The sequence below is a fragment of the Hyaena hyaena genome, unplaced genomic scaffold (assembly GCF_003009895.1).
Source record: "Hyaena hyaena isolate Hyena2069 unplaced genomic scaffold, ASM300989v1 scaffold_179, whole genome shotgun sequence".
Lineage (NCBI taxonomy): Eukaryota > Metazoa > Chordata > Mammalia > Carnivora > Hyaenidae > Hyaena > Hyaena hyaena.
The window spans coordinates 2739701-2767299 of record NW_024080812.1 but is presented as its reverse complement, the minus strand read 5'-3'; the positions used below and the strand labels follow the sequence as shown (position 1 = coordinate 2767299).

The 27599-nt window shown below is 34.6% G+C and overlaps 1 protein-coding gene across 1 annotated transcript in view; it reads left to right on the top strand.

Annotated features, from left to right (window-relative positions):
• The window catches only part of GPHN (gephyrin), a gene marked incomplete at its 5' end in the record, with an annotated part of 348385 nt that overhangs the window by 25797 nt on the left and 294989 nt on the right, over positions 1–27599 (top strand). Inside the window, one exon of the mRNA XM_039240741.1 lies at positions 10390–10482. Within this exon, the coding sequence (XP_039096672.1) occupies positions 10390–10482 (93 nt within the window). The remainder of the gene's footprint in view (positions 1–10389; positions 10483–27599) is intronic.

The following is a 27599-nucleotide window of genomic DNA, read 5'->3' as shown; positions in this document are numbered from 1 at the left end:
TTATTTGTGTGTGTATGTGCATTTCTGTATATGCATGTGTATTTATTTAGGTATAGAAATTTGTGTGGAAGGATGATTAACATACATTTAAAATGGGCTATCTCTGCTAAATTTTTAGTGATTTTCAGTTCACTATCCCTTTTATGTTGATTGAATTATTTTTGTCTTTAAATAAGCATATTTTTTAGAATCCTAAAAAATCACAAAGAATTTTCTCATGTGGGGCCAAAAAATTAAAAGCAGAATAAAAAATCGGAAAATGTTGAAATATAAAACATTTATTTTTCTCACCAACTATCATTTCTAGAAACTACTTTATAATTATAAAGCAGGTGATACATTTAATCAGATTTCTTTCACATAACCACTCATTTTGTTTTCATATTGCCTATTCTACAACAGTGAGTAGAATGGCTTAAAATGCCAAACTCATAGAGGTGGTACTAAATTTTATTGATAAATAAAATAGTGCTTTAAGGGGAAGCTCTAGTCCAATATAGTTCAATAGCTCCTATCAGAAGAATGATCTCTTACCAAAAATAGTAGTTATAAACTCTGACATAAACAAAAAAGTAACTATCTGAAAATACTGGCAACCAAAAGTAAGAAGATTCTGTCATTTGGAAGAAGGCTCTAGTTGAATATCCCATTTGTATGTATAACTCTTAGCCTGACAATAGGTTCCAGTTTGGCCTACTTGCCGGCTAAAACCTACAGGCTTACTGGCTAGAAGAACAGAGTTTGAGACAACCACAGATGCTTTAAAGTGGCAGGGAGAGGGTATCCTGGGAAGGGAGAGAGCCAAAGAGAGGAGCTTCAGATTCTGTAAATAAGCCCCTTAGGTCTCTGGCTGACCTCTGCACTTCTGCTTGTGCTGGGTAAACTATAAGCACTGCAATTAGGACTAAAGGAATTTAATTGAATTTTGAATTACCATCACTGCAGAGCAGACAGAGTTTGCAATTGAGTCTATCCAAGTTATCTGCTTACTCAAATAAAAACAAATCAGCATTTTTCAAAGCAATATAACAAACCCTAGTGTTTCTTCAACATACCATTCACCATGTCCAGAATAGTCTAGAATTATTTAACATCTAAAAAAACAAAATGTGATCCCATTCTCAAGAAAAAAGATAATCAACTGACATTAACCCCAAAATGGCTCAGCTATTTGAATTAACAAACATTTTTAAAGCAGCTCTCTAACCAGACTCAACAAGTAAAGGAAAATTTGCTTGTAATGAATGAAGAGATATGAAATCTTAGCAGAAAAAAAAGTAAAAGTACCAAATGAAAATTGTAGAACTGAAAAATATAATTGCTTTAAAGAGTTTTGAAAGTACCTTTTTATCTTTAATTTCAGGGTCCCACATGAGCCCGTTTAAGATTCATGGTAATGCAATAATGTAATAAATGTATAGCTATTAAATAAAACTTTAAAGCATGTTGGATTATCTTTTAAATCAATAAGATTCATGCCTAATTATTTGTGTTTGGAAAGTTTTGGTATTGTTTTAGTGGAACTATACTGTAGGAATTATATGTAAAATAAAGTGAAAATGAAAATATTAATAATTCTTATTCAAAAAATAATCTTTGGGTACAGGATAGCAACCACACTAATGGTAATGTACTGTTTTACCTTGGCAAAATTTTTAAGAACGATCACCTATTGATTTAAAATGAATAATGGACAGTAGAATAGCTAGTTTTGGAGCTCAAAGCTCCCATCCCTCATAGAAACACTGTAAAATAAACAAATATTGTTAAAACCAACTTTTTCAGCACTCCATTTCAGAAAATAAAGCTTTATAATAACCAAGCCAGCACTGAATTAAGAATGTTGATTTGTTCGGTTGCATTTTTATACACCAATAATGAAGCAACAGAAAGAGAAATCAAGACACTGATCCTATTCACAATTGCACAAAAAAAAATTAAATATTTAGGAATAAACCTAACCAAAGATGTAAAAGATCTGTATGATAAAAACTAGAGAAAACTTATGAAGGATATTGAAGAAGACACATAGAAACGGAAAAACGTTCCATGCTCATGGATCAGAAGAATAAATATTGTTAAAGTGTCATCAAAACAGCCTACACATTCAATGCAATCCCAGTCAAAATTGCACCAGCATTTTTCTCAAAGCTAAAACAAACTATCCTAAAATTTGTATGGAACCACAAAAGACCCCGAATAGCCAAAGTAATATTGAAGAAGAAAAACAAAACAGGAGGCATCATAAACCCAGACGTTAGCCTCTCCTACAAAGCTGTAATCATCAAGACAGTATGGTATTGGCACAAAAACAGACACATAGACCAATGGAACAGAATAGAGAACTTGGAATTAGACCCACAAATGTATGGCCAACTAATCTTTGACAAAGTGGGAAAGAGAATCCAATGGAAAAAAGACAGCCTCTTTAACAGATGGTGCTGGGAGAATTGGACAGCAACATGCAGAAGAATGAAACTAGACCACTTTCTTACACCATACACAAAAATAAACTCAAAATGGATGAAGGACCTGAATGTGAGACAGGAGACCATCAAAACCCTAGAGGTGAAAGCAGGAAACAACCTCCTTGACCTCAACCGCAGCAATTTCTTACATGACACATCCCCAAAGGCAAGGGAATCAAGAGCAAAAATGAACTACTGGGACCTCATCAAGATAAAAAGCTTCTGCACGACAAAGGAAACAATCCATAAAACTAATAGGCAACTGACAGAATGGGAAAAGATAGTTGCAAATGACATATCAGATACAGGGCTAGTATCCAAAATCTATAAAGAACTCACCAAACTCTACACCTGAAAAACAATCCAGTGAAGAAATGGGCAGAAGACATGAACAGACACTTCTCCAAAGAGGACATCCAGATGGCCAACAGACCCATGAAACGGTGGTCAGCATCCCTCCTCATCAGGGAAATACAAATTAAAACCACACTGAGATACCACCTCACACCAGTCAGAGTGGCTAATATGAACAAATCAGGAGGCTATAGTTGCTGGTGAGGATGTGGTCACATGGGCACCCTCCTACACTGTTGGGGGAATGTAAACTGGTGTAGCCCCTCTGGAAAACAGTGTGGATGTTCCTCAAAAAATTAACAGTAGAGCTTCCCTATGACCCAGGAGTACCATTGCTAGGAATTTACCCAAGGGACGCAGGAGTGCTGATGCATAGGGGCACATGTACCCCAGTGTTCATAGCAGCACTTTCAACAATAGCCAAATCATGAACAGAGCCTAAATGCCCATCAATTGATGAATGATAAAAAAGATGTGGTTTATATATACAATGGAATTCTACATGACCATGAGAAAGAATGAAATCTGGCCATGTGTAGCAACATGGATGGACCTTGAGGGTGTTAGGCTAAGTGAAGTAAGTCAGGCAGAGACGGACGGATACCGTATGTTTTCACTTATAAATGGAACAGGAGAAACTTAACAGAAGACCGTGGGGGAGAGGAAAGGGAAAGAAATAGATGGGGAGAGGGAGGGAGGCAAACCATGAGAGACTCTTGAATATTGAGAACAAACTGAGGGCTGATGAGGGTGGGGGAGAGGGGAAAGGGGGTGATGGGCGTGGAGGAGGGCACTTGTGGGGATGTGCACTGAGCGTTATATGGAAACCAACTTGACAATAAACTATAAAAGAAAAAAAAGAATGTTGATTTGTTTGGGGTGATAAAAGTTTTTGAAAATAGATAGTGGTGATAGTTGCACTATATTGTGAATGTAATGCCACTGGATTGTACATTTAAAAATGGTTAAGATGATAAGTTTTATTATATAATTATTTTTACCATGTTAAAAATACGTAAAAAAATTATGTACTAGTAAATGCTACAACATTTGTGAAAATTGAAAACATTATGCTAAGTAAAAGAAGCCAATTACAAAAGACCGCATATTGTATGAATTCAGTTCTGTGAATATCTAGAATAGGCAAATCCATAGACACAGAAGTTAATTTGTGATTTCCTGGGCCCTCTCAATCAGAGGAGTAGTGACTGCTAATATTTACCTACCAGATTTCTGATATTACATTTCTTACATTTGGTAGATTCCTGAGGATTCCTATTAGAGTATTAGTCATAATGTGCTTGAATTATTGTTATATGTTTAATTATTGTTTCCCAATTCTTCTTCAGAGGCACAATCAATCTTAGACCAAGCTTTTTGTCAGTAGAACCATTACCATTTTTTCAGGTCACCTATTATATTAATCACTGAAGAGTACCAATATGCATAAAATTTGGCTCTTAAGTTCAGGGAAGGCCTTAGGGAAAATAAAATAAAAAGGTCAAAAGAATATCTCTTTGATCCATTTAGCTCTATAAATCACTTGATATGTTTTACAGAATCTTCCCTTTAAAAATATTTCAATTTTTGGCCTCTCAGAGTTAGTAATGAAAGAAGTACCATGAACCCTGACTCTACTTGGTCTTCTAAGGTGATTAAGGTTGTGGAGAAGCTCCACACTTAGGCAGTGTAACTCTGACATGAATAATGTCGAAAAAATAACAAAAGAAACCATTTATTTACTAGTTACTATGTGCTAAGTATTCTGCCAGGTATTTAACTTGCACCAGTGAGATTCCATCAATAGGAGCAAATACTTGGTATTCTGTGAGTTTACTAACTCCTCATCACAATACATTGTTCCATGCTATTGTGATGAGTACAAAATGTGGACCTAAGTTACCTTCATTCAGAACAATACTCTGGAGATACTTAAGTACAAATTAATTTTTTTTGAATAAGCAGGCATGTGACATAGTTACATCTACTCATTTCTATTTATTTCAAAAGTGAGAGGATTAATATATGGTTATCTAGTAAAGTTGATAAAATTGTATTAATGAAAAGCATTTATAAAGTGCAGGAAAAGAATTATCTTGAGTAATCTGCTATTCAAAATTATTTGACATAACTGGAAGACCTTTGCATTAATTAAGGTAAACAATAAATAGAACTCTAATCATTCACATTCTTTAAAATATCTTTATAAGCAGTACATACAGTATTTGAATAGCTCGAACCCATGAACTGCGAGATCATGACCTGAGCTGAAGTCGGACGCTTAACCGACTGAGCCACCCAGGTGCCCGTATGTTTTAAGAATATATGTTATAAATACACATAATGTTTATATAGATGCAAATGGAAAACATGAATGTATGAAAAATAAGGCATGGGTACTCCTTGGATAAGGACACCTGCTTACCTTGTGTCTACAACCCCTAAATTTCCCAGGAACCCTTATACTTCTCATTTAAGTAATCACTTGCTAAGTGTGTTACTCTAGTAAATGATAACTGTTGTTTACATTTGTTTTTTGAAGGTCTTGGTGAAAGCATCAACTATACTAGCAAATATTTAGGAAATGGGTTGGTATTTTCTCCAATGGGGAAAAGTGGGTTTTGGGGGGAATATTTTAAAGAAATCTATTTTTAGAATGCTAATTTTAAAGTGATTTAGAGTAGATTCTCAAAACCAGAAAGGACAAGAGAGGGAGATTTCTAGTTCAGATAACAGAAATAAAGATGTCATAATAGACAAGGAATGGGAGAATCTGCCTAGAAAAATAAATGAGGACTTAAGCTAATTTAGTAGACAACTTTGGGGAGAAAACATGAAAGGAGATTTTAGGAAAATTTTCCCAAAATATAAAAGCATGCTTAAGTTAAGATACTTAGAGTACTTAAAATTGCTTGCATTATCTTATTTTGTTAATGGAAATGGTATTTCTGTCATTTATAAAAATGAATAACTGCACACTTAAAAAAAAACTAGGAAGCAAGATGCTTATCTATTTAAAAATACTCCCTTTGAAGAGTTTAGTGGATTTTTGAACACACTTTTTACAAATATTTTAATTTGGGGGCACCTGTGTGGTTCAGTCAATTAAGTGTCCGACTTCGGCTCAGGTCATGATCTCGCAGTTCATGGGTTCGAGCCCCTCGTCAGGCTCTGTGCTGACAGCTAGTCCAGAGCCTGGAGCATGTTTCAGATTCTGTGTCTCCCTCTCTCTCTGACCCTCCACTGGTCATGCTGTTTCTCTCTCTCTTTCCCTCTCTCTCTCTCAGAAATAAATAAACAGAAATGTTTATTTTTGACAGAAGACAGAGAGTCAGCAATGAAGGGGCAGAGAGAGAGGGAGACACAGAATCCGAAGCAGGCTCCAGACCCTGAGCTGATAGCACAGAGCCTGACATGGGGCTCAAACTCACTAACCGTGAGATCATGACCTGAGCCGAAGTCAAACGCTTAACTAACTGAGCCACCCAGGCGCCCGAAAACAACTAATTAATGTCATAAAAGATGGAAATTCACTAACCCCATTTCAGAAAGTCATTTGCATATTTGGTGGATGAGATTTAAAAATGAATGTTGTATAAATGATTTTATAAAAATTTATTTATTTTAATGTTTATTGAGTTTTGAGAAAGAGAGAAAAAGACAGAGTGTGAGTGGGGAGGAGCAGAGAGAGAGGGAGACACAGAATCCAGAGCAGGCTTCAGGCTCTGAACTGTCAGCACAGAGCTTGATGTGGGGCTCATGAACCACGAGATCATGACCTGAGCTGATTCTGTTGCTTAACCGACTGAGCCACCCAGGTACCCCTTGATGAATTTATTTTTTTAAACTTTTATCTTTTACTTTTTAATGACGGTATCACAAAATATCAAACCAAGCTTTTCAAAAATAATGCATATTCTAATCATAAGTGTACATAAAATGTTGGTGAGAAAAATATTTTTGCACAATTTTAAAATGAAAGCTATTTTAATTTTTTTTGACATTTATTTATTTTTGAGAGACAGATACCATGCAAGCGGGTATGGCGGGGAGAGAGGGGGAGACACAGAATCTGAAGCAGGCTCCGGGCTCTGAGCTGTGATCCAGCACAGAGTCCGACGACACAGGACTCAAACTCAGGATCTATGAGATCGTGACCTGAGCTAAAGTCAGACACTTAACTGACTGAGCCACAGAGGCACCTCAGAACAAAAGCTATTTTAAATGTTATGTCATGTTTATCTCATCTTTAAAATTTCTTTTCGTGTGGCATGCTGGATATCTTTTAGCATAAAATTCAGAATTTGCCTTACTAATAGAGATGTCTGATAACATTCAGAAATTGCTTTACTGATACAGATGTATGATCAGAATTTTGGAGATCACTTTTATAGAGGAAGAGGCATAAAAACAAGTAAATTTCAGTAAAATATGAAAAGTGCTATCCCAAGTAATGACTGGTAATACACACGGGGAACAAACTGCCTGGAGAAGTTAGTGGAAACTACTGACACGTCCAAAGCTGTGTCTCATTAAGTATAGTTAGGAATTTCTTAGGTGGTTATATCAGACTCTTTAATAAGCCAAAGTAAATGTGACATTTCTCAAATGGTTTTGTATTGGTGAGGTCTGCTTAATTCAGTGATTCATGTTTCAATCAATAAATGTAGGGAAAAGAAATCTATTGTAAGATGAGATGTACAGACGGTGGCTTGTCTAAACTTACTTGTCTAAACTAAGTTCCTACTAGTTCTATTACTATCCCATTTTTTTCTTTTGGGGGTTCTCTAGTCTTGCGCAGGAGAAAAAAATTGCTTAAAATCTCTGTAGTGTTGGTTTTCATTCTGGTCATGGTAAAGAAAATGTTATGTTATAAATACGTAAAGTATCTGTGAAACAGTCTTCTTAAGATGGTCATGCTTCTTTAATAGCCCCAACCATGATATATTGATATACTGTATTCATTTGTTCATACCTCTGAACTCTTTGACGTCAAGGGCATTAGTCATACTTTTGTTTTCATTCCCACATTTTCCTGGCACATACTAGGCATTGGTATGTTTCTTAAACTTAATGATTAAAATTGAGTCTTCATTGGGGTGCCTGGGTGGCTCAGTCAGTTAAGCGCCAACTGTGGCTCAGGTCATGATCTCATTGATCCTGAGTTTGAGCCCTGTGTCGTGCTCTGTGCTGACAGCTCAGAGCCTGGAGCCTGTTTTAGATTCTGTGTCTCCCTCTCTCTCTTCTCCTTACCTACTTGTGCTCTGTCTCTGTCTCTCAACAATAAATAAACATTAATTTTTTAAATTGATTCTTCATGGTAATTTATTTAAACATCATTCACATCAGGTTTGTTTTCAAAGCTATTTTGAAGATTCTTATAAAGGATGTGTAGGCTTATGACTAATAAAATGCAATAAAATATAAATTGAAACTAGCAGGAGGATGCAAAGAGGTTAACTTGAAAAGTAATTGTATACATACTGTATTGTTACATTGAAACCACCACAAGACTTAGTGTCTTAAAACAACAATGATTATTAATTCTCACAAATCTTTGGATTTGCTGGGCTTAGCTAGGTGTATCTTTTTTTTGGTCTTGGGGATCATTCATGCACCTGAAATAATTAGCTCAACTGAGGCTCACTCAGGTGTCTCACTCAGATAGCCTGACTCAGGTCTCTGGGTCCTTGGTGCTTTCTTTTCTGTTAAGCTTTCTCTCTACATGTTCTCTCTTCATTCCATTCTTTAGACTAGACTTCCTTTCATGATGTAGAAGTTTACCAAAAGAGTAAAGGTAGAAGATTTGAGGCCTTTTGAGACCTGGCCTTGGGAACTCATATACCATGACTTCTGCCCTGATCAGAGTTACAAGTCTGGCCCAGGTGCAGAATTGATGAAAATAGACTCTACCTCTTGACAGGAGGATTTATAAAGAATATGTGGTTATATTTAACCTGCCACAGTAGAATATGCATAGTTGTGGAGTATAAAATTTGTTTCTGAGCTGGCTGAAAATTGAGGGAAAATTGAGACATTAAGGTGCTGGCTATCTTAATAAAGAACAAATACCAGAAAGTTCAATTTGTAAAATCCCTTTATTGTTTAACAATACATGCAGATTTTAAGGAATTTGAAAATGCAAAAGAAAATAAAAAGGAATTAAAATGTACTTCAAATCTATCCAGAAATAACCATTTTTAAAGTTGTAAAACATTTCATGTATCTATGCCTATGTTATAGATAGAAGAATGGATAGATGCTTAACTGAGTAAAAGAAATAGCTGTGCAAAACAAGGATAGTACTCTCAAGCTAATACAGATGCATTTTATTTCATTTAAATAGAAAAAGAAGAAAGTGAATGTCAGAGCATCAGACATATTACGTGCTAAATAGAGATCTCTCTCTAAAGTTTAAAAATAAGGAAAATTATAAATTGCAGTCTTATCTTTTACTCTTTTTATTTTAAAATTTCTTAAATTTCTTTAAATTATTAAAATTTCTTAAATTTTGAGAGAGAGACAGAGAGCAAGCAGAGGATGGACAGAGAGGGAGGGAGACACAGAATCCAAAGCAGGCTCCAGGCTCTGAGCTGCCAGCATAAAGCCCAACACGGGGCTTAAACCTACGAACTGTGAGATCATGACCTGAGCCAAGGTCGGACGCTTAACTGACTGAGCCACCCAGACAGCTCTACTCTGTTTTTAATATTTTTTAAAATGTTTTATTTATTTCTAGGAGAGAGAGAGAGAGAGAGAGAGAGGCAGCGTGAGGAGGGGTGGGTCAGAGAGAGAGGGAGTCACAGACTGAAACAGGCTCCAGGCTCTGAGCCGGCAGTCAGCACAGAGCCCGACGCGGGGCTCGAACCCACAAACTGTGAGATCATGACCCAAGCGAAAGTCGGACGCTTAACCGACTAAGCCACCCAGGCACCCCAACTCTGCTCTCTTTTTAAACTTTAGACATGGTTGATTGAACCATTGCTCTGAAAGATCAGGATATTAGCACTATTATATTACCTATCTTCTTCATACCTTCAAGTGTCTGATTTTTATATAATTATAAAAATAAAACTTTGAACAGCATCCAATCTTAACACCAAACTTATTTCACAAACCATTGCAGAGATGTAGAAAGAAAGATAAAATTATCCCAGCCTATCAGACCTGGACAGATTTGAACAGAGAAAAATGGAGAAATCAAAAAACCAGAGTCAATTTATAATCTTTGTTGGAATGCTCTGCTAATCCCTCTGAGATTTTATTAAATATCCAATATTAGACTTTTTATAGTGCTTAATTATATTTCCTGTGTTTCATTTTTTTCATTTATTTTTAAGAATTTGATGCTTCCTTCATTTTCTATACTGCATAAAATAAATACCAAAATAGCAGTGTGTTTTGATCAATAGCTAATCTGTACCATGAATTATGCTTCAGAATTTCGTGTTGATTGCTGAAATAAATCTGTGTTTCTTCACTGGTATATAAGGTATTTGAGTATGTGGATGTTTTGAGTGGGCAGGAAAGTTCTTCTGCATGTGACAATATTATTGTTTTCTTTCAGGAAACCCTGATAGATTGGTGTGATGAAAAGGAACTTAATTTGATATTAACAACTGGAGGAACAGGGTTTGCACCACGAGATGTCACTCCAGAGGTGAGATAGTCTGTGCCTTTCTCATATTCAAGGAGTAGGCAATTCATGTTATTTTTCATCTTTTTTACATGTTTTATATTATTTTTATAATTTTGCTAGGCCAAACAGAACACTTGTGGTTCTAAGAATGTAAAAACTGTGCTGTGGGGCACTGTTAGATAAAAAATGTTTCTTGACTCCTTTTCTTTGGACTTAAGCTAGATATGATATAAAATGAGGAAAACTGAACTGGTCCAGAAGGTAATTTTGCATTTGTTCAGTGAACTGTGATATAAGCTCAACTTCAGGCATATTGCCAAAGGAGGTGGTATCAGAACTCTGACTCTTGTTTAGCATGGCATCTGGTCCAGTATGCTTTGTTAATGTAATTCAAAATGTATCTGATATCTCTGTTCTTGAGATACCCTTGTATTGGTCTCAAAGCACAGGAAATTGCAATAAAATGCGTATACCAAATTTATAGTACTTTGGAAGAGAAAGGGTTACATATTCCATAATTTTAATATGAACTTAGATGCAGAATTTAATAAGCCAAAAGTATTAATATCTAGGCTTTATGCCACAAGAATCACCTTAAACCTTTGCATAAGTAGAAAAAATAGGGGAAAAAATAAAGAGTAGGGAGGGCTCAGTGATACAGGAGAGTCTTTTTTCTTTCTAAGGAAGCTGTAAACCTCAGAGTCATATGCAAACTTATATTACCACTTGTGATATTGTTTCCTTTACTTCCCCAAAAAACTGTTTGCTGGCTGAATTCCAACTTAATATTAAGTATGTCCTCCTATTTTCAAACCTGTACACAACTTTATCTACTGTTTTATTAATAGGAAGATACTTTTGCCCCGCATCTATTATATATTTACCGTCCTTCTTACTCTATGGTAGTAGTTTTCAGACTTTAGCCTGCACCACAGTCGAGCTGAGAATTTGTTAAAACCAGATTATAGGACCCACCTGTAGAGTTTCTTTTTCAGTAATTCTGCAGTGGGTCCCAAGAATTTGTATTTCTAACAAGGCCCCCAGTGATGCAGATGTTTCTGGTCCATAGACCACACTTTCACACTTCGAAAACCACTGTTCTATGATATGAAAATAGACATTTTTTTTAGCAAATTGTAAAGAATTATTTGGATATTATTCTAATTTTAGACTTACAAAAAAAATGGTTTGCTTTTAAAGCAATCAGAATAGAGTTGTATTGGGAAATTGTTAACTTCAGCTGCTTAGAAATCATTCTTACATGATTAGTTTGGCTTCTGAGTCTTAAGGGGAAATGGTCCTTTGTTACATTTCTTTTAAACTGTGAGACCAACTTAAAAAGTTCAATTGGAGGGAAGCCATCTCCTGTAGAGGTGTGTCTATGTTTTGTTTGTAAGAAAATTGTGTGCATATGTGAGGATCTTGATTTTTGGAGTTTGGTTGTTAAATATTTGAAGTAAATGACCTTGGGTTTATATATCCTTGTTTTTATTGTGATGGTTTGATATTTTCATGCTATTTATTTTTATATCAGAAAAACGTAGAAAAAAGTTACTATAGAGTTTATTTATATCTGATAATAACATTATTTTTAATTGGGAGGGAATAATTTGCACACAAAGTTAAGTATTTTGTTTTCTGTGGAGCATCAAGTTAATACCAAAATGCTAGGTTGAAAATTTAAATCTTTGAATTTTGGCTCTGCTGCTTACTAACAGTGTGACCATAGACTAATTACTGAACTACTCTGTGCCTCAGTTTCCTATAAAATGAGGTAAACAAAAGTACCTACCTACTGGGAGCTGTGAGGTTTCAGTGAGAACTATTTCTGGTCTTTTAGTAAGTGCTATATATCCAAGGGTTAGCTTATAAGGGTTAATTTTTTTTTTATTAGTTACTACATAAATACTAGGAGGACAAATTTGGTAGTACTTTTTTGTATGTAACTACCAAATGAACAAAAAGTGTTGTAGTAGATTTAAAGTGTATCCATGAAATCTTTATAATCTTGTTAAATTATTTTTTAAATTTTGATGTAGTAACTAAGCTACGTACTTTATCTCTGTCATCTTCATGTAAAATAGAGGTCTTAAAATTCTACCATCCACTTTTTTTTAGTGCCGTTAGTTGACAAGAGTCTCTTTCCTTTACCTTGTATGTCTCATTACTTCAGAAATTAAGAAACCTTTATCCTTAAATGAAGCCTTTTAGTTAACTTAAAACCTTAGAGGTGTTCTTTTTTTAAATATATTTTTTAATGTCTATTTATTTTGAGAAAGAGAGGGAGAGAGCATGTTCACACACATGCGTGTGTGACCAGGGGAGGGGCAGACAGAGAGGGAGAGAAAATCCTAAGCAGGCTCTGTGCTGTCAGCACAGAACCTGAAGCGGGGCTCGATCCTACAGACCATCAGATCATGATCTGAGCTACAATCAAGAGTCAGTTGCTTAACCAAGTGAGCCATCCAGGTGCCCCTGAGAGGTGCTCTTAAAGTCTTATATGTGCCTATAACAGCTACCTGTGTAGAGCAGTATTAGGGTGTTTTTTTAAACCTGAGTTTAAAATATACATAAATAAGTCTTTTTTTTTTGAGAATAGGTAACTTACCTGATGGTAAATATCTTGATTTTTTAATAGGTTCATTTTACTTCATATCTTTTTTATATATACATATGGTATAATCCATATCTACAGCAAAATCCATAGAACTGTTATGCCTTTGAAAAATAAACAAACATGAAAGCAATGTAGGGCCAACCAAAAATAATTCTACCAATTTCCCATTTTCTCTGAACACGTTAATACTTGCCATTCTTCTGATATCCAAAATACAACACAGGGATATCTGCTAGGAATCCATAAATATAATTTGGGTTCTGTCATAATACAGTTATTTGTCTTTAACTTGTTTGTCTTAGATAGTTGTGCCTGAGAAAAGAAGTAACTTTTTCTAGACTGCATTTAACTATATACAGTTTAGAGTTGCAAAAATTTTTAAATAGTGAGAAGTTAATAGAAAACACATATGTTAATTATTACGACAAAATAATAAAACTTCTCCATTAAAGTACTAATATGTTATAGTCAGTAATTTACAGTAATTAGTTTAATCTGCAAACACAAAGGACAAATGTTTGTAGAATATGTGTGTTGTTAGGGGAAAAAAATGAAGGAAAATGATTAATAGTATGAATGAAATAAAGCAATCTAAACTTAGTGTCAGTGGGTATGAACCCAAGAGAACATGGAAAGTTTATAGACTTGAGTTTCTTTCCAGGTATATTAAAAGAAAAGTGGAATACCAGGCTTACTAAGTATATCCTGTTTCCTTTTTTCATATATAGACATAAGGTAATCAGAATTGTTTTTCCTAAATTATGAGATTGTTTCTATTTTTAGGCCCTGTGGCTTAGAATATGATTCATCTGATATTTACATGCCTGCTGGCCTGCTTCCTGCCTCTAATAAATATGAGATACCATTAAAGCTTATATATAATAGCACAATAATCTACTCCCTTTACCTTTTTAAAGTTTTGATATGAAATCTTTATTTTTTGAGAATAACTTTTATTTTCTCTGATCTGACAAAGGTTGGATAATCTGTTGGTGAAATGCTAGTAATTATAAAATTCTATAGAACTTGAGAATTCAGGAGTGCCTGGGTGACTCAGTCAAAGTGTCAACTCTTGGTTTTGTTTGGCTCAGGTCATGATCTCACAGTTTGTGAGTTTGAGCCCCACATTAGGCTCTGCACTGGTGGCATGGAGCCTGCTTGGGATTCTCTCTGTCTCTCCCTGTCTCCCTCCTTCACTTTCTCTCTGCCACTCCCCTGCTTGTGCCCATGTGCACACTCTCTTTTCCTCTAAATAAATAAGTAAATAAACAATTTTTTTAAAAAAACATAAGAATTCATTGCTGTATAAAATATTATCTTGTTTTGTCCCATTATCTGTTGAAAACAACTTATGTCTAAAATAGGTATTGTTACATAAAGAACCTTATTCTTAAAATGTAAAGGTATAATTAAGGACATATTAGTGAGGTGAAGCCATTTTTTAGACATAAATTCTAGAAGAGACTGAAAGATCAGGAACCATTAAAAATGTACATATGTAATTACCAAGAAATTTTTGGTGATATGTTATGGTAAATTATAAAATATTAAACAATTCAATATTTATAAGGTAAAATAACTTTCAGCACTTTTAGATTAGTAAGCTATATCAGAATAAAGGGTTGTATACTAATATTTTATTTTGATTATGAATTAAAAAGTTAAATAGAAATCCAGCCTACATCTTAGTTCTTTTCCATTCATTCATTCATCAGACTCTTTAATTTTAATCCTTAATATGGATCCATTGCCATGCTGGGTGCTGGAGTTAAAAAATGAATAAGGCATCATCCTTATTCTCAAGAAATTCTAAATATGTAATAGGAGTTAGCAAATAAAGCATATAAGCCAGTCTAGCCTGTCTTTTTGTTTGGGTTTGGTTTGGTTTAGTTTTTGTATATGGCTTATAAGCTAAGAATGGATTTTATATTTTTAAATGGCTGAGAAAAATCAAAAGGAGAATAATACTTCGTGGCACATGAAAATTATTTGAAGTTTAAGTTTCAGTGTCCATAAATGAAGTTTTATTGGAACACAGCTATACTCATTCCTGTATGTATTGCTTGTGGCTACAACAGTAGAGTTAAATAATTGCAACCAAAACCTTATAGCTTGTAAAGCCGAAAATATTTACTGACTGACCTTTTACAGAAAAGTTTGTCGACCCCTGGTCTTTTGGATAAGCCAGGTATCATTTTACACAGTCATTATCCATTTCTTTTCTTAATTATAATACTTCAAAAATAAGAATGCTCTCCAAGTAAAATGAAGGAGACATCCTTGACCTGTGTTACCAACTGTATGTTAATGATTCTCAATTTGTGACTTGTGAAAATCACTGAGAACTGACATTTAATACCTTCACCTAAAATTTAACATTGGACATTTTGACAGAAAAACGTCTGTATTATAGCAGAAGCATAGCAAAAAATATCATATGTAATAATTTCTGCTTTTGAAAGAAAATTTAATCACTAACATAGGTCATTTAAATTATATCACTGTTTTTAGGTATATATGATACTCTTCAGAAAATATGGATTCTTTCCCTGGAAAAACATCATAACTGATATTCTAGAACTCTGTGAATATTAGAGTTTATTTTATAGTGCTATTTTTTTTTACTAAAATACCTGTTATATGTGGTAAAGCTAAATATAATCATATTGAAGTAGGATTTTGAGTTTCTTAAAATTGTTCTGTATCAGTTGGAGAACTCAACAATATGAAATTGTTAAAGCAGAATATCAGAAACCCTTGTACTTCAAATATTTCAAACTAGATTGAGTAAAATATATCACTCTTCTATGGTCAGATAAGGTTACATTTTATGCTATTTTAATCTCTTCCTTTAATTTTTATGAAATAGCCTCAGACATAAGAAATATGTTTCCATGTCTTTGTGTAAACATATTGGGGTACAGTAACACCATACAGTCAGATAGACCTCAATTTAAATTTCATCTCTACCACTATGAAATTTAGGCAAATTATCGTGTTCAAACTTCACTTTTTTCATTTACTAAGTTAGCTAATGCCTACCTCTCAAGGTGTTGTTTCTAGTGGTTGAGATAATAAAGGTAGCCAACAATAGTAACACTTATATATAGCACTTACTATGTGTTGGTAGCTGTTTTAAACATATGTTAAGTCATTAGTCTTCAAAACAACCATACGAGGTAAGCGGTTTATATCTATTTTATAGATGGAGAAACTGAGACACAGATCAATTAATAACTTGTCCAGGGTTAGCCAAACTAGTAACAATAATGCATGTAAAATGATCTAGTATAATGCCTGGCACCTTTGTAGATGTTTGGTAAATGTTCATTTTTTTCCTTACCTTTTTCTTCCTCATTTAATTAATATTATCTATTGCCTCTAATTAGATTTGGCAGCCCCAAATATTTCTGCTACTAACCCTTGTACTTCTGGTATCTACTGTTAGCTACTAACATACCCCATGGATAGTCTAAAAATTAAGGATGTAAGTTAACATTTCCCCACTTCTACTTTTGGGCGTGAGACAAAGGAATAAGGTTAAGAATTTTTATAGTGTAGATGATATGAGGAATGTGGATTATTAGTGCAATTGCATTAAGTACCTCTTGATATCCTACCCAAATCTGTTTATTTTGTTTTAGGTCCCTAGTTCCTTTGTAGTTTAAAATTCATGGAATTTGGCTTCAAACAGCTGAGATATATGATATTCAGGGTAGTTTTTTCATAATAGCCCTCTTTATTCTGGGGCTTATAATTATTTTGCAATATCCATTAAAAAGCAGTGTATGTCTCAAAGCATAGGCACATTTAGGAGCTACCAGTTTGCTAAAAATTAAAGTATTTATAATTTTTCTTCAGTATAACAAGTATTTATCAAGCACCTTGAGCTTCACTGAGTGAATGCTAAAATACATGTACTCCCAAAATAGTCACCTGGCAATTCAAGACAGTATAAAACTAGTATCAGAAATGTTCAGCCAAAAGATTTCTTTAAAGAGAAAGATTAAGAAAAAGCAGATTAGTCAGTAAAAATTTTGTACAAGTAGAATTTAAGCTAAAACTGAAGAAGAGAAATAGTACTCAGATTAGGAGAGAAGAGGACATTATTAATGGGAGTAAGGAAGAAAGGGAAATGTATGATCATACTACAGAGAAAGACAAAGTTAAGAAAATCTTCCTGGCTAGAGCAAAGGATTCATTTTACATAGAAGGATGGATAAACTAGACCTATGTTATTTTAATCTCTTTCTTAGAACATCTAGAGTAGCACCATCTGTAGAGATTAAAAACAGCAATTGTTCTTATTCCAAAATTCCTTAGAAGCCAGAATTTATAAGTCTAGTATCAGCCAGTACACACAGTAAAATCATGCCATCAAGGCTCTCTAAAAGTAGACCCTTTTGAGACGTCATTTATTCAAATACAGATCGACACATTCCTCAGTAGGACTAACTTCATTCTTTTTGAAGATTTTTGTTCATGGTTTTTGTTTAGTTGTAAGTCCTGATTTAGTCTACAGACCTAGTGACTATACACACCATTATTTATAGATAAAATTGAAACTGCTGTGAAGCATCAAGTTCCAGTTTTTTTATTTGTTGTTTGGAAACCATTTCAGTCAAAGTTTATCTTACAATCAACACAATCATAATATTTTCTTTTCATGGATTTCATCAGTGATGTATCTCAAGTCAATTTAGTGTTTTATATAAAATTACAAACTATATAAAAAATAACTAAATCACTGTATCTCAGAGTTTGAGGAGAATTCAAAGGCCATTGTGTTAAAAGTCCTAGCATACCCTTTTCATCATTCCCCCCTTTGTTTGAACATCTCAATCACTACTTCTTCCATCTGGGAGTTTGCCATTCTAATTGTTTGAAGGTCCAAACATATCAAACTGAAACCTGGCACCTTATAATTTCTAACCAGTGTTTCTAATTCTTCTCTGCAATGTACAAAAGAAGGTAAATTCCTTTTTCACATGATAATTCTTCTATTTGAAAGAAAATGTTACATTTTCCCATTAAGGCCATATACTTTTGTATATTTTCTTTGCATTCATTTGTTTCTATTAGATGCAGACTTTCCCAAGACAGTCAACCTCTATTTTACTTATGCATTATAAAGAAAAACTCCTTGGTATAATTGTACCAGGGAAAGGGAAAGGTACAAAATTTGAAAATCTCCTACTCCACATAAAAACAATAAAGAGGGAAAAATATCTTACTCCTCAAGGTCAGAATTTTAGAATTTTGAGTATAGGGCCAAAACAAAAAAAAATTCATATATGAAGAACCCATATATAAAATGCTGTGTTCATTCTCTTGAGTGTATTTCTTAATTGCATGCCTAGTCTGTATCAGAATATGTACCCAGCTTTTGGGAGCCTTCATGAAGAAAAGAGATACTATCAGTAAAACATACAAATAAGTACAAATATATTTATTATGGGAAATTCTGTATCTAACTAGAGTTCTTACTAGAATAGCAGTGTTGCCCATATAACCATTTGTGAGGCAGCCTAAGAGCACAGACTACTTGGGTTTGAATTCTAGATCTATCTTTTACTAGTATATGCCAACTTACTTAACTTCCTACACCTCAGTTTTCTTATGTGTAAAATAGAAAGAATAAGACTACTTACCTCACAGGGTAGTCATATTATATGAATTAACATAAGTAAAACACTAAAAAAAATATTTATTTGCTACATAAATATTTGCTGTTATTACCTACAATATAAAGAGTCTTAGCATAAAAACAAGTAGATGATGGTTGAATAAATATTGAAAGAATTTTTCTCTAGGGAAAAAATTAAGCAAGATAGGATGTAAAATATACAATGATATAGCTGTGGGAAAGAAAAAAGAAATAGAGATGACATGCTAAATGTTGATTTTTATCTTGAATTTATCAGAGTGATACAACCTTGAAATCATCTTCCTAACTAATCCCTTACAGGGCTACTCACATAAAATGGGCAGATGCGAGCATACTTGAATACTTTAGTTTTACAAAATATATACTAAGACAATGACAAAAAAATCATTCAAAATTTTACAAATATAAAATGCCTAAAGCATATTCATCTAGAGATATAGTTACAGGAAAGAAATGTTTAGGATATTCCTTTCTTCATTGTCTGGAATCAAGAATATGGATGAATCTCTCTACATTAGACCTCAATTTAGAATTAAATGTTGCTTTTCACACAAAATGTAATAAAATGACAATAAATGAATTTACACCTATCAAGTCTTCTGAGCTTCTTGGAAACATACCATTGACATACCAACATATATTGCCTACCATAAAAAGAAACTGATAGTCAGAAAGTGGACTCAGATAAAAAATAAACTATTTGGAATGATTCTAATACTTTTACTTGTTTTGAAACTTGGAAAGAACATGGCTGCTATTAAAGAGTAGAGGACAAATGCCCAGTGGAAGGAGTAACTATTTCATATAATCATTAATGATTGACACACAGTGAGAATTTACAGGAAGAATCCAAGTTCCTTTTAAAAACAGTGAGAAGAAGAAGCAGTAAAGCTATTGGAAGTGTGAAGTTTGAAAATAAACTGTTGTCAGTTTCACAAATATACTAAAGGTCAAAGGTAACAATGCAGAAGAAGCAGTTGATTGTGTACCAAGGACCAACTGATGTAAATTATACTTTTTTCTGAAGATTAAGGATAGCATAGTAGTGGTGGATGTCATTGGTATAATTTCAGTGTTTCCCCCTCACCTTTTTCACCCCTTTCCATAAGTTTGGTTGCAGCATATGATATAACATACTTGCATGTCATAATCCCTAGGGCGAAACTTTATGTAAGTAAAGATAAGTCAGGTGATTAGGATAATGTTATTAGATAACATTTAGAGGAAAGAGAGGGCTATTTTTATATATGTTGAAAGCAAATCCTAGTATAAATGCCTCTTCCCTTCTAGGTGTATCTTGGGCAACAGCAGCAACAGTATTTAGTGCTCTAGTTTAGTGTTGCTCAAAATTTAGTTATTACTCTTTGCCTTCTAAGTATAAAATACCTTTCGACAGTGGTCAGCAAACATATTCTTCAAAGGTCCAGACAATAAATACTTTAGACTTTGTGTATTCTCTGTTCTCTGTCATAACTATTTAACTCTGCCAGCTCTGTAGCACATAAGCCACCATAAGACAATATAAATGAATGAGCCTCATTCTGCCCCAATAGAAATTTATTTACTGAAGTAAATACTGAAATTGGATTTCATATAAATTCACATATCATGAATGATATAAATATTATTCAATCATTTAAAAATTTAAAGATCACTCTTAGATTGCAGGCAATGCAAAAAACAGGCAGCAAGCAGGATTTGCTCCATTGGCTATGATTTGCCAACCCCTATTCTAGAATATTCCTACCCTAAAGTGTGTTAGCATCTTCTCTGTTAATCAAAGGCTCATAGTATCTGAGCTTTCAGAAGAATGGTCTGAGAATTTAAGAGAACAGAGATTCCCCACAAGAAATTAACAATATATTGTAGATTCAAATATATCTCGAGTGCCTGCTGTATATATGCTAGATATTGTTCAAGATGCTGAGGATACAGCAATAAGCAAATAAGTCAAAAGTCCCTGCCTTCATGAAATTTTCATTTTAGTGAGTGACACAAATATAAGTAAACAAGTAAAATGTGTAGTATTAGAGATAATATTAAGTACTGTGGATAAAAATAAACCAGGAAGGATGAATAGGTACCATAGTACAGGCAAGAAAGAGAGTTGTAATTTTTAAAAGGCCATTAAGGAAGACTTTATTGGTAAGATAACATTTGAGCAAAGACCTAAATGAGAAGAGAGAGTAAGCCATGGATCATGTAGAATCTGTATGCCACTCTTAGTATGATGGAGAGTTTTGAGCAGAGACACTACATGATTGGACTTATATTATAATAGGGAAACAATTTAGGAGACTGTTGAAATACTCCAAGTAAAAAATGATAGCAACTTAGACTAATAATAGAGATGAAGGTAGTAAGAAACACATTACTGATATATTTTGAAGACAGAGATAACAGATAAAATAAGAGAAAGAGAGAAGTCAAGTATAATACTTGGGCATTTGGAAAGATGGAGTTGCCATTTCCTGACATGGAGAAGGCTGTGGGAAGGGTAGATTTGATGAGGAATATCAGTTTTAATTTGGTCATAGAAACGAACTATCCAAGTGGAGATGTTAAGTTGGCAATTAGATATATGCATCTAGAGTTCAAAAGAGAAGTCTAGACTGCAGATAATATTTTTTTAAAATCATCAGCATCTTGAGGGACTTAAAATCCATGACAATTGATGAGATCACCAAGGTATTTACTAGTATTACTATTTATTTATTGGTATTATTGCCCTTGCTTTTTTTCTTTTCCCCCTCATCCACTTTCAAAGAGGTAGGTAGTTTCTAGTAATCTATCCCCTCTGCCTGCTCGCAAATAGCAAGAATCCCACTGAATCAGAAACCTGACCTACACAGGAAGTATCATTAGTTGGCCATCCTCAAATTTTGCCATGGTATAAACATGGGAGTGAGTTTTCCCAAGTACCTCCTTGCTGGAAACTGTTTGCACTGGAGGTAAGTGTGAAAGGGGAGGTTGTGGGAAATGATGGGGTGAGGGCTTCCTAAACCTTTCCCAAACCTCAGAAATTGCTTGATTTTGAGGAATGGAGAAGGTTCAGGCTGGTTCTTATTTCCCTGAACCAGTTCATACAGCCCTAAATTTGACCTGCTTTCCTCAAACTGGGAGTCAGAAATCCCTTTTCTCTTCTGTTTTTCTGCTGCAGAAATTCCCAACATTCCCATTTTGTGGGCTCCAGAAAGGGGTAAGCGAAGACTTCAATCCCAGCCAATCATTTCCAGATTAATAATTTTTAGTGTTTTGGTTTTTTTTTTTTATCATCATAAAGAATGCTTGGACCCATTTTTCCCATCCATTTAATTTCCTTGTGGATTGTTATGTATCTATGTTCTAGGATCATTCTGTATCCCTGGGCAATAGAGTTCAGATTCATCTGCTATTTCCATTTGTGTGCTGTTCTCTTGTGGATTCTCATATGCAGTTTATTGATGACTGTTTCCTAGATGGAAGAAACCCAATTCAGGAGACTACATCACTCTCAGTTTCATCTTTTCCTGAATGGTGTTTTTGTTCCCCTGCTGACAGCTTTCCCTACCCTACACAACTGCTTCTGATGATCTGTCATTGCTTCTCTGCTGTTCTGTCTTATTGCTTTGACTGCCTTTGATTTTTGCCTCTACTTTTTGCCCCACTTTATGCATCTGCCAAATGATATGCATTCTTCACTTACTGGTACTTTGTCTATCAGGAAATGGCCTGATACTGCCATATCCATCTGCTATTTTAGCATTTTAGACTACCCAGCATTGTCTATCTGCTCTCCTACCATTCTCGTGTATCATGGACTTCCAAGTGCTATGCCATCTGCCTGCTTGATCTTGCCCTGCCCAATCTATGCCTTTAATATTATAAGTAGGTTCAGATTGTTTAGCACTTCTGCTATCTCCACTTGTCTTGTGCCACTAAGTTGGACTGCTGACTGAGGTTGCTTGACTACTATCTCCTTTACCTATTTGCTGCACTTGGCTGCTCCACTAATTAACTTCATACATTGCATTCATCTCCTATGTACTCAGCCTTGCAACTTGCTGATTGGCTCATATTGCCTCCTTTATACTTTTCTGCATCTGGTAAATCACTGGCATTGTTCCTCTGTTGTCTTGTAACCCTGATCAGATTTTATTTCCAAAAAAAGTGTTGCCTACATATTGTCCAAACATACCTTAGAAATAGGAAAGTGCTTCACTATTTAAAACAGTCCAATCCAGTTTATTCCTAACCCGACTTTTAAGCTCACTATCACCATCCTTTTGCCTTTTTATACAACTCCACATCCTTCCCCTTATTTAATAATAGATGTATTTTTTCAAATAATTTATCATCTTTGCTTCAGTTGACCTTTGACATCATATATTATGTGCTTTTGTTTCTTGTGTATAGGATCTTTCTGTGATTTTCCATATATTAGATTTATTTCATAATTTATTTTCCATTTTTCTGGGGCTTAGTGAGGATGAGTTATTCCTATTCATTTTTCCTTTTTAGTAAGACTAGAAGAATTTTTTGAAACTTAAAAGTGTCATCTCTAAAAATAATAAATTTAGTTACAGTTCTTTGTACTTAGATTAAAGTAGATTTCCACCCCGCTCCATTTTTTCCTTTGAGAATGTCATTTTTCAGCCACCCCATAATTTATGTAATATCAGTTCTTTGGATATTCTTTTGATGTATTTATCTTTCCCTCCTCTTAAACTATGTTTTCTTGTGTGTGGGTAAACTTTAAATTGACATTTCCCCGTTATTTGCTAAGTACTTGGCATCTAAAAAGAACTTGGAATACAAAATTATCTTCATTGTGAAGCTTGATATCTTATTTACTTATATTTAAATGAAAAACAACACCAAACAAGAAGTGGAAAATAATTTTGGTGAAATTTGCAAACAATTCAAGAGTCTAAGGAGATTGGAAGTGTGGTGTATATGCAAGTGTGTATCTGTGTGTGTGAGTGTGTGTGTGTGTAGATTTCAAGTGTTCTTTATATGTATCCACACCATCATTGTGCTTGAAGTGTGAAATACTCTGAATCTCCATATTAAATTTTATTTTGTTTTTATGGTAAAGAAATGGAAAAGGAAAAGGCAAAATCAAAAAAGAGAGTGATAAATTTAGAGAATATAGAAAAAGGGTATGGACACTTTTTTTTTCTTTTCCTTTTAACAATAGAGATAAAACTAGTATAAAGAAAAAGGCTGCTGTAGGAAAGTCAAGAAAATCATTTCAGTCGCTTTTTTTTTTTTTAGTTTGGCAAAATACATATCACATAAACTTTACTGTTCTAACCATTTTTAAGTGTACAGTTAGTGACATTAATACATTTTGTACAACCATTACCTCTATCTGTTTCCAGAACTTTTTCATCATCCAAAACCAAATCTCTCTATACCCATTAAACATTAACTCCCAATTTCTCCTTCTCCCACCCCCTGATAACCTCTGTTTTAATATCAGTCTTTGAATTTGTCTATTCTAGGTGCCTCATATAAGTAGAATCATACTATTTTTGTCCTTCTGTGTTTGACTTATTTCACTAAACAGTATTTTCAAGGTTCATCCATGTGATGGTGTATATCAGAGTTTCATTCCTTTTTAAGACTAATAATATTCCAAATATGTATATACTGCAATTTGTTTATCCATTCATCTGTTGATAGACAACACCTGAGTTGTTTCTTTTGGCTATTATGAATATTATTGCTATGAACATTGGTGTGCAAGTGTCTGTCTTTCCATTTTGGGGTATTTACCCAGAAGTGAACTCCCTAGCTTTTAATATTTTCGTCTAAAAGGAAATTAAAGAACTCAGAGGAACTATATAAGTAACTTGAAAGATGGATAAGTCCAAGATATTGTATTAGGAGCTGAAAAAGTTCTAAACTTTGAGAAAAACACAGAATGGCAAGTTAGATTTGGAAGACCTTACATTCTAAGAATGAAAGGGAGGGGCGTCTGGGGGGCTCAGTCAGTTAAGCTTCCAACTTCGGCTCAGGTCATGATCTCACCATTCGTGGGTTGGAGCCCGACAGTGCTCTGTGCTGACAGCTAGCTCAGAGCCTGTAGCCTGTTTCAGATTCTGTATCTCCCTCTCTCTCTGACCCTCCCCTGTTCACACTCTCTCTCTCTCTCGCTCTCTCTCTCTCAGAAATAAATAAAACATTTTTAAAATTTTTAAAAAATAAGAATGAAAGGGATAATGAAATTGGACAGATGTTGGATGTTTGAAGGATAGCAAAAATAATTCTGGACAATGTTGAATTTAAAAAATATATCATCTTGGGGCACCTGGGTGTCTCAGTCAGTTAAGCCAAGGGCTTCCACTCAGGTCGTGATCTCGCAGTTTATGGGTCCGAGCACTGCTTCAGGCTCTGTGCTGACTCCTCAGAGCCTGGAGGCTGCTTCGGATTCCATTGTCTCTCTCTCTGCCCCTCCCCCGCTTGCACCCTTTCTCTGTCTCTCTCAAAAATAAAATAAACATTAAAAAAAATACCAACTTTAGGACAGATGATGGCATGTCTTTGAAATAGAATAATGCAAACTTTTATAGAAGTAGGTATTTGAAAGGCAAGGTTTAAATGGGATTGAGATGAGGAAGCTAGGTTATGTTTAGAGGAACCAGCAATAGGATTAGGAATTCATTTTAAAATCATTGGTACTCAGCTCTGGATACACAGTTTTCTACCTATAGAGATTTTACTAAAAAGATTCCTAGGCCCAACCCCTAGAGATTCTGACTCAGTAGGCTAAAGATATTGGTTTAGGTATATGCATGTGTGTGTGTTTTAATCCACTGGTAAAACACAGTGTGAGTTAAATTGAGCTCTGTGTAATAGTATCCTAGACCTTACAGGAGTTACCAAAAAATTGGGAACAATTGGTCCTTGTCTTCAAGGAGTTTAAAACTGGAGTAGTTTAGTATGCAGAAATGAATTTAGGAAGGAAGACTTACAATCCGTTAGGTGATAAAATTTTTACTTTGCAAACTCAACAATTTTTTGGTGATTTTACATAATTTGACTTTTCTCAACTAGGGCTTCTCATTAAACTATCAAATGCAGAAAATGATTTGTGTGACTTCTCAGTCCTCCCAAGAATGGTACATGAACTAACTCTCTTCTATTTCGATTTGCATAGGAGAGAAATTAATTTATTACTTCCAGTCATTCTCTCAGAACCTATTTTAAACGGGCTTGTTCTGCTGTGTAATCTATTAGGAGTACGTAATACAAAGATAATGCCTTGTTCTCAAGGAGCTTACATTCCAAGAAAGGGAAAGACGTTTAACAAACAATGAATTTCTAATATTTCAAAAATTTGTTGTTTTCTTCTAGTTCTTTAGGGAAAACATTCAAAGTCAGAGTAATTGTGTATAAGGAAAATCTAAGTATCAGTGATTCAAGAATAAGAATATCTTCAATAATTAATGCCTCATCACAACTGAAGGACTCAGTAATAGTTTAAATGCCAATAAGAATCTATCTAATATTTTTTTTAATATTTTTATTTATTTCTAGGAGAGAGAGAGAGACAGCGTGAGCAGGGGAGGGCCAGAGAGAGAGGGAGACACAGACTCTGAAATAGGCTCCAGGCTCTGAGCTGGCAGTCAGCACAGAGCCCGACGCGGGGCTCGAACCCACGAACCGCTAGATCACGACCTAAGTGAAAGTCGCACGCTCAACCGACTAAGCCACCCAGGCGCCCCAAATCTATCTAATTTTAAAACCTGAAGCATTCATTGGCAGATAGTGATTCATTGGTAACTGTTAATAAACAGCATTATCTAAACCCAATATCGTTAATTTTTTAGTGAAAGGATAGAAAATGGTTAGAGAAGAATTGATAACTAATGTTCAGAAGGTTGTTCTTGAATGTTATTGCAAGCACAATCAGGCATTCTCCAGCTATATATCAGTATTGAAAATGGGAATTTAATTTATTCTCACTATCAACTAAAGCTCACTCGAATTCCTGGTGTCAGATTTTCAGTCATATTCATTAGTTTTTATTATGAATTTGATTAATTACCTCTTTGAGTTAGGAATTTATTTGTCCTCCCTATACTGATGGTTGCCTTCATACTTGAGGACAGTAAGCTTCATTCCTACTCCTCAGTAATTCGCAATGATTGCTTTAAAGGAATCTCTTTAAAGTGCTGTACCTAAGATAATTTTTAGTAACCTATTTTTCCTCCTATCTCCTGATGTCCTCCTAAAGTTATTTATCAACATAGCTGAGGGAAGATCAAAGTTCTCATGCCAGTAGAGAAACACTAAAATAGAAATCACATCCAGATTTAACTTGTTTTCTTAAAAATGAATAACTTTTAAAGACTTTGCTTTACTTCTATTTGTTCTGGGAAACTTTTTTTTTTTTTTTTTTTTTTTTACAAATAGTTTATTGTCAAATTAGTTTCCACATAACACTCAGTGCTCATCCCCACAAGTGCCCTCCTCCATGCCCATCCCCCCTCCCCCCCACATCCATCAGTCCTCAGTTTTTGTCAGCATTCAAGAGTCTCTCATGGTTTGCCTCTCTCCCTTTCCCCCACCATTTCCCCCCTTCTTCTCCCCCTTGTTCCTCCGTCAAGTTCCTCCTCATCCTCCTATACGTGCAAACATATGATATTTGTCCTTCTCTGCCTGACTTATTTCGCTCAGCATAACACCCTCAAGGTCCATCCATGTTGCTACACATGGCCAGATTTCATTGTTTCTCATTGCCATGTAGTATTCCACCGTATAGATAAACCACATCTTCTTGGTCCATTCATCTGTGGATGGACACTTAGGCTCTTTCCATGTTTTAGCTATTGTGGAGAGTGCTGCTATGAACATTGGGGTACA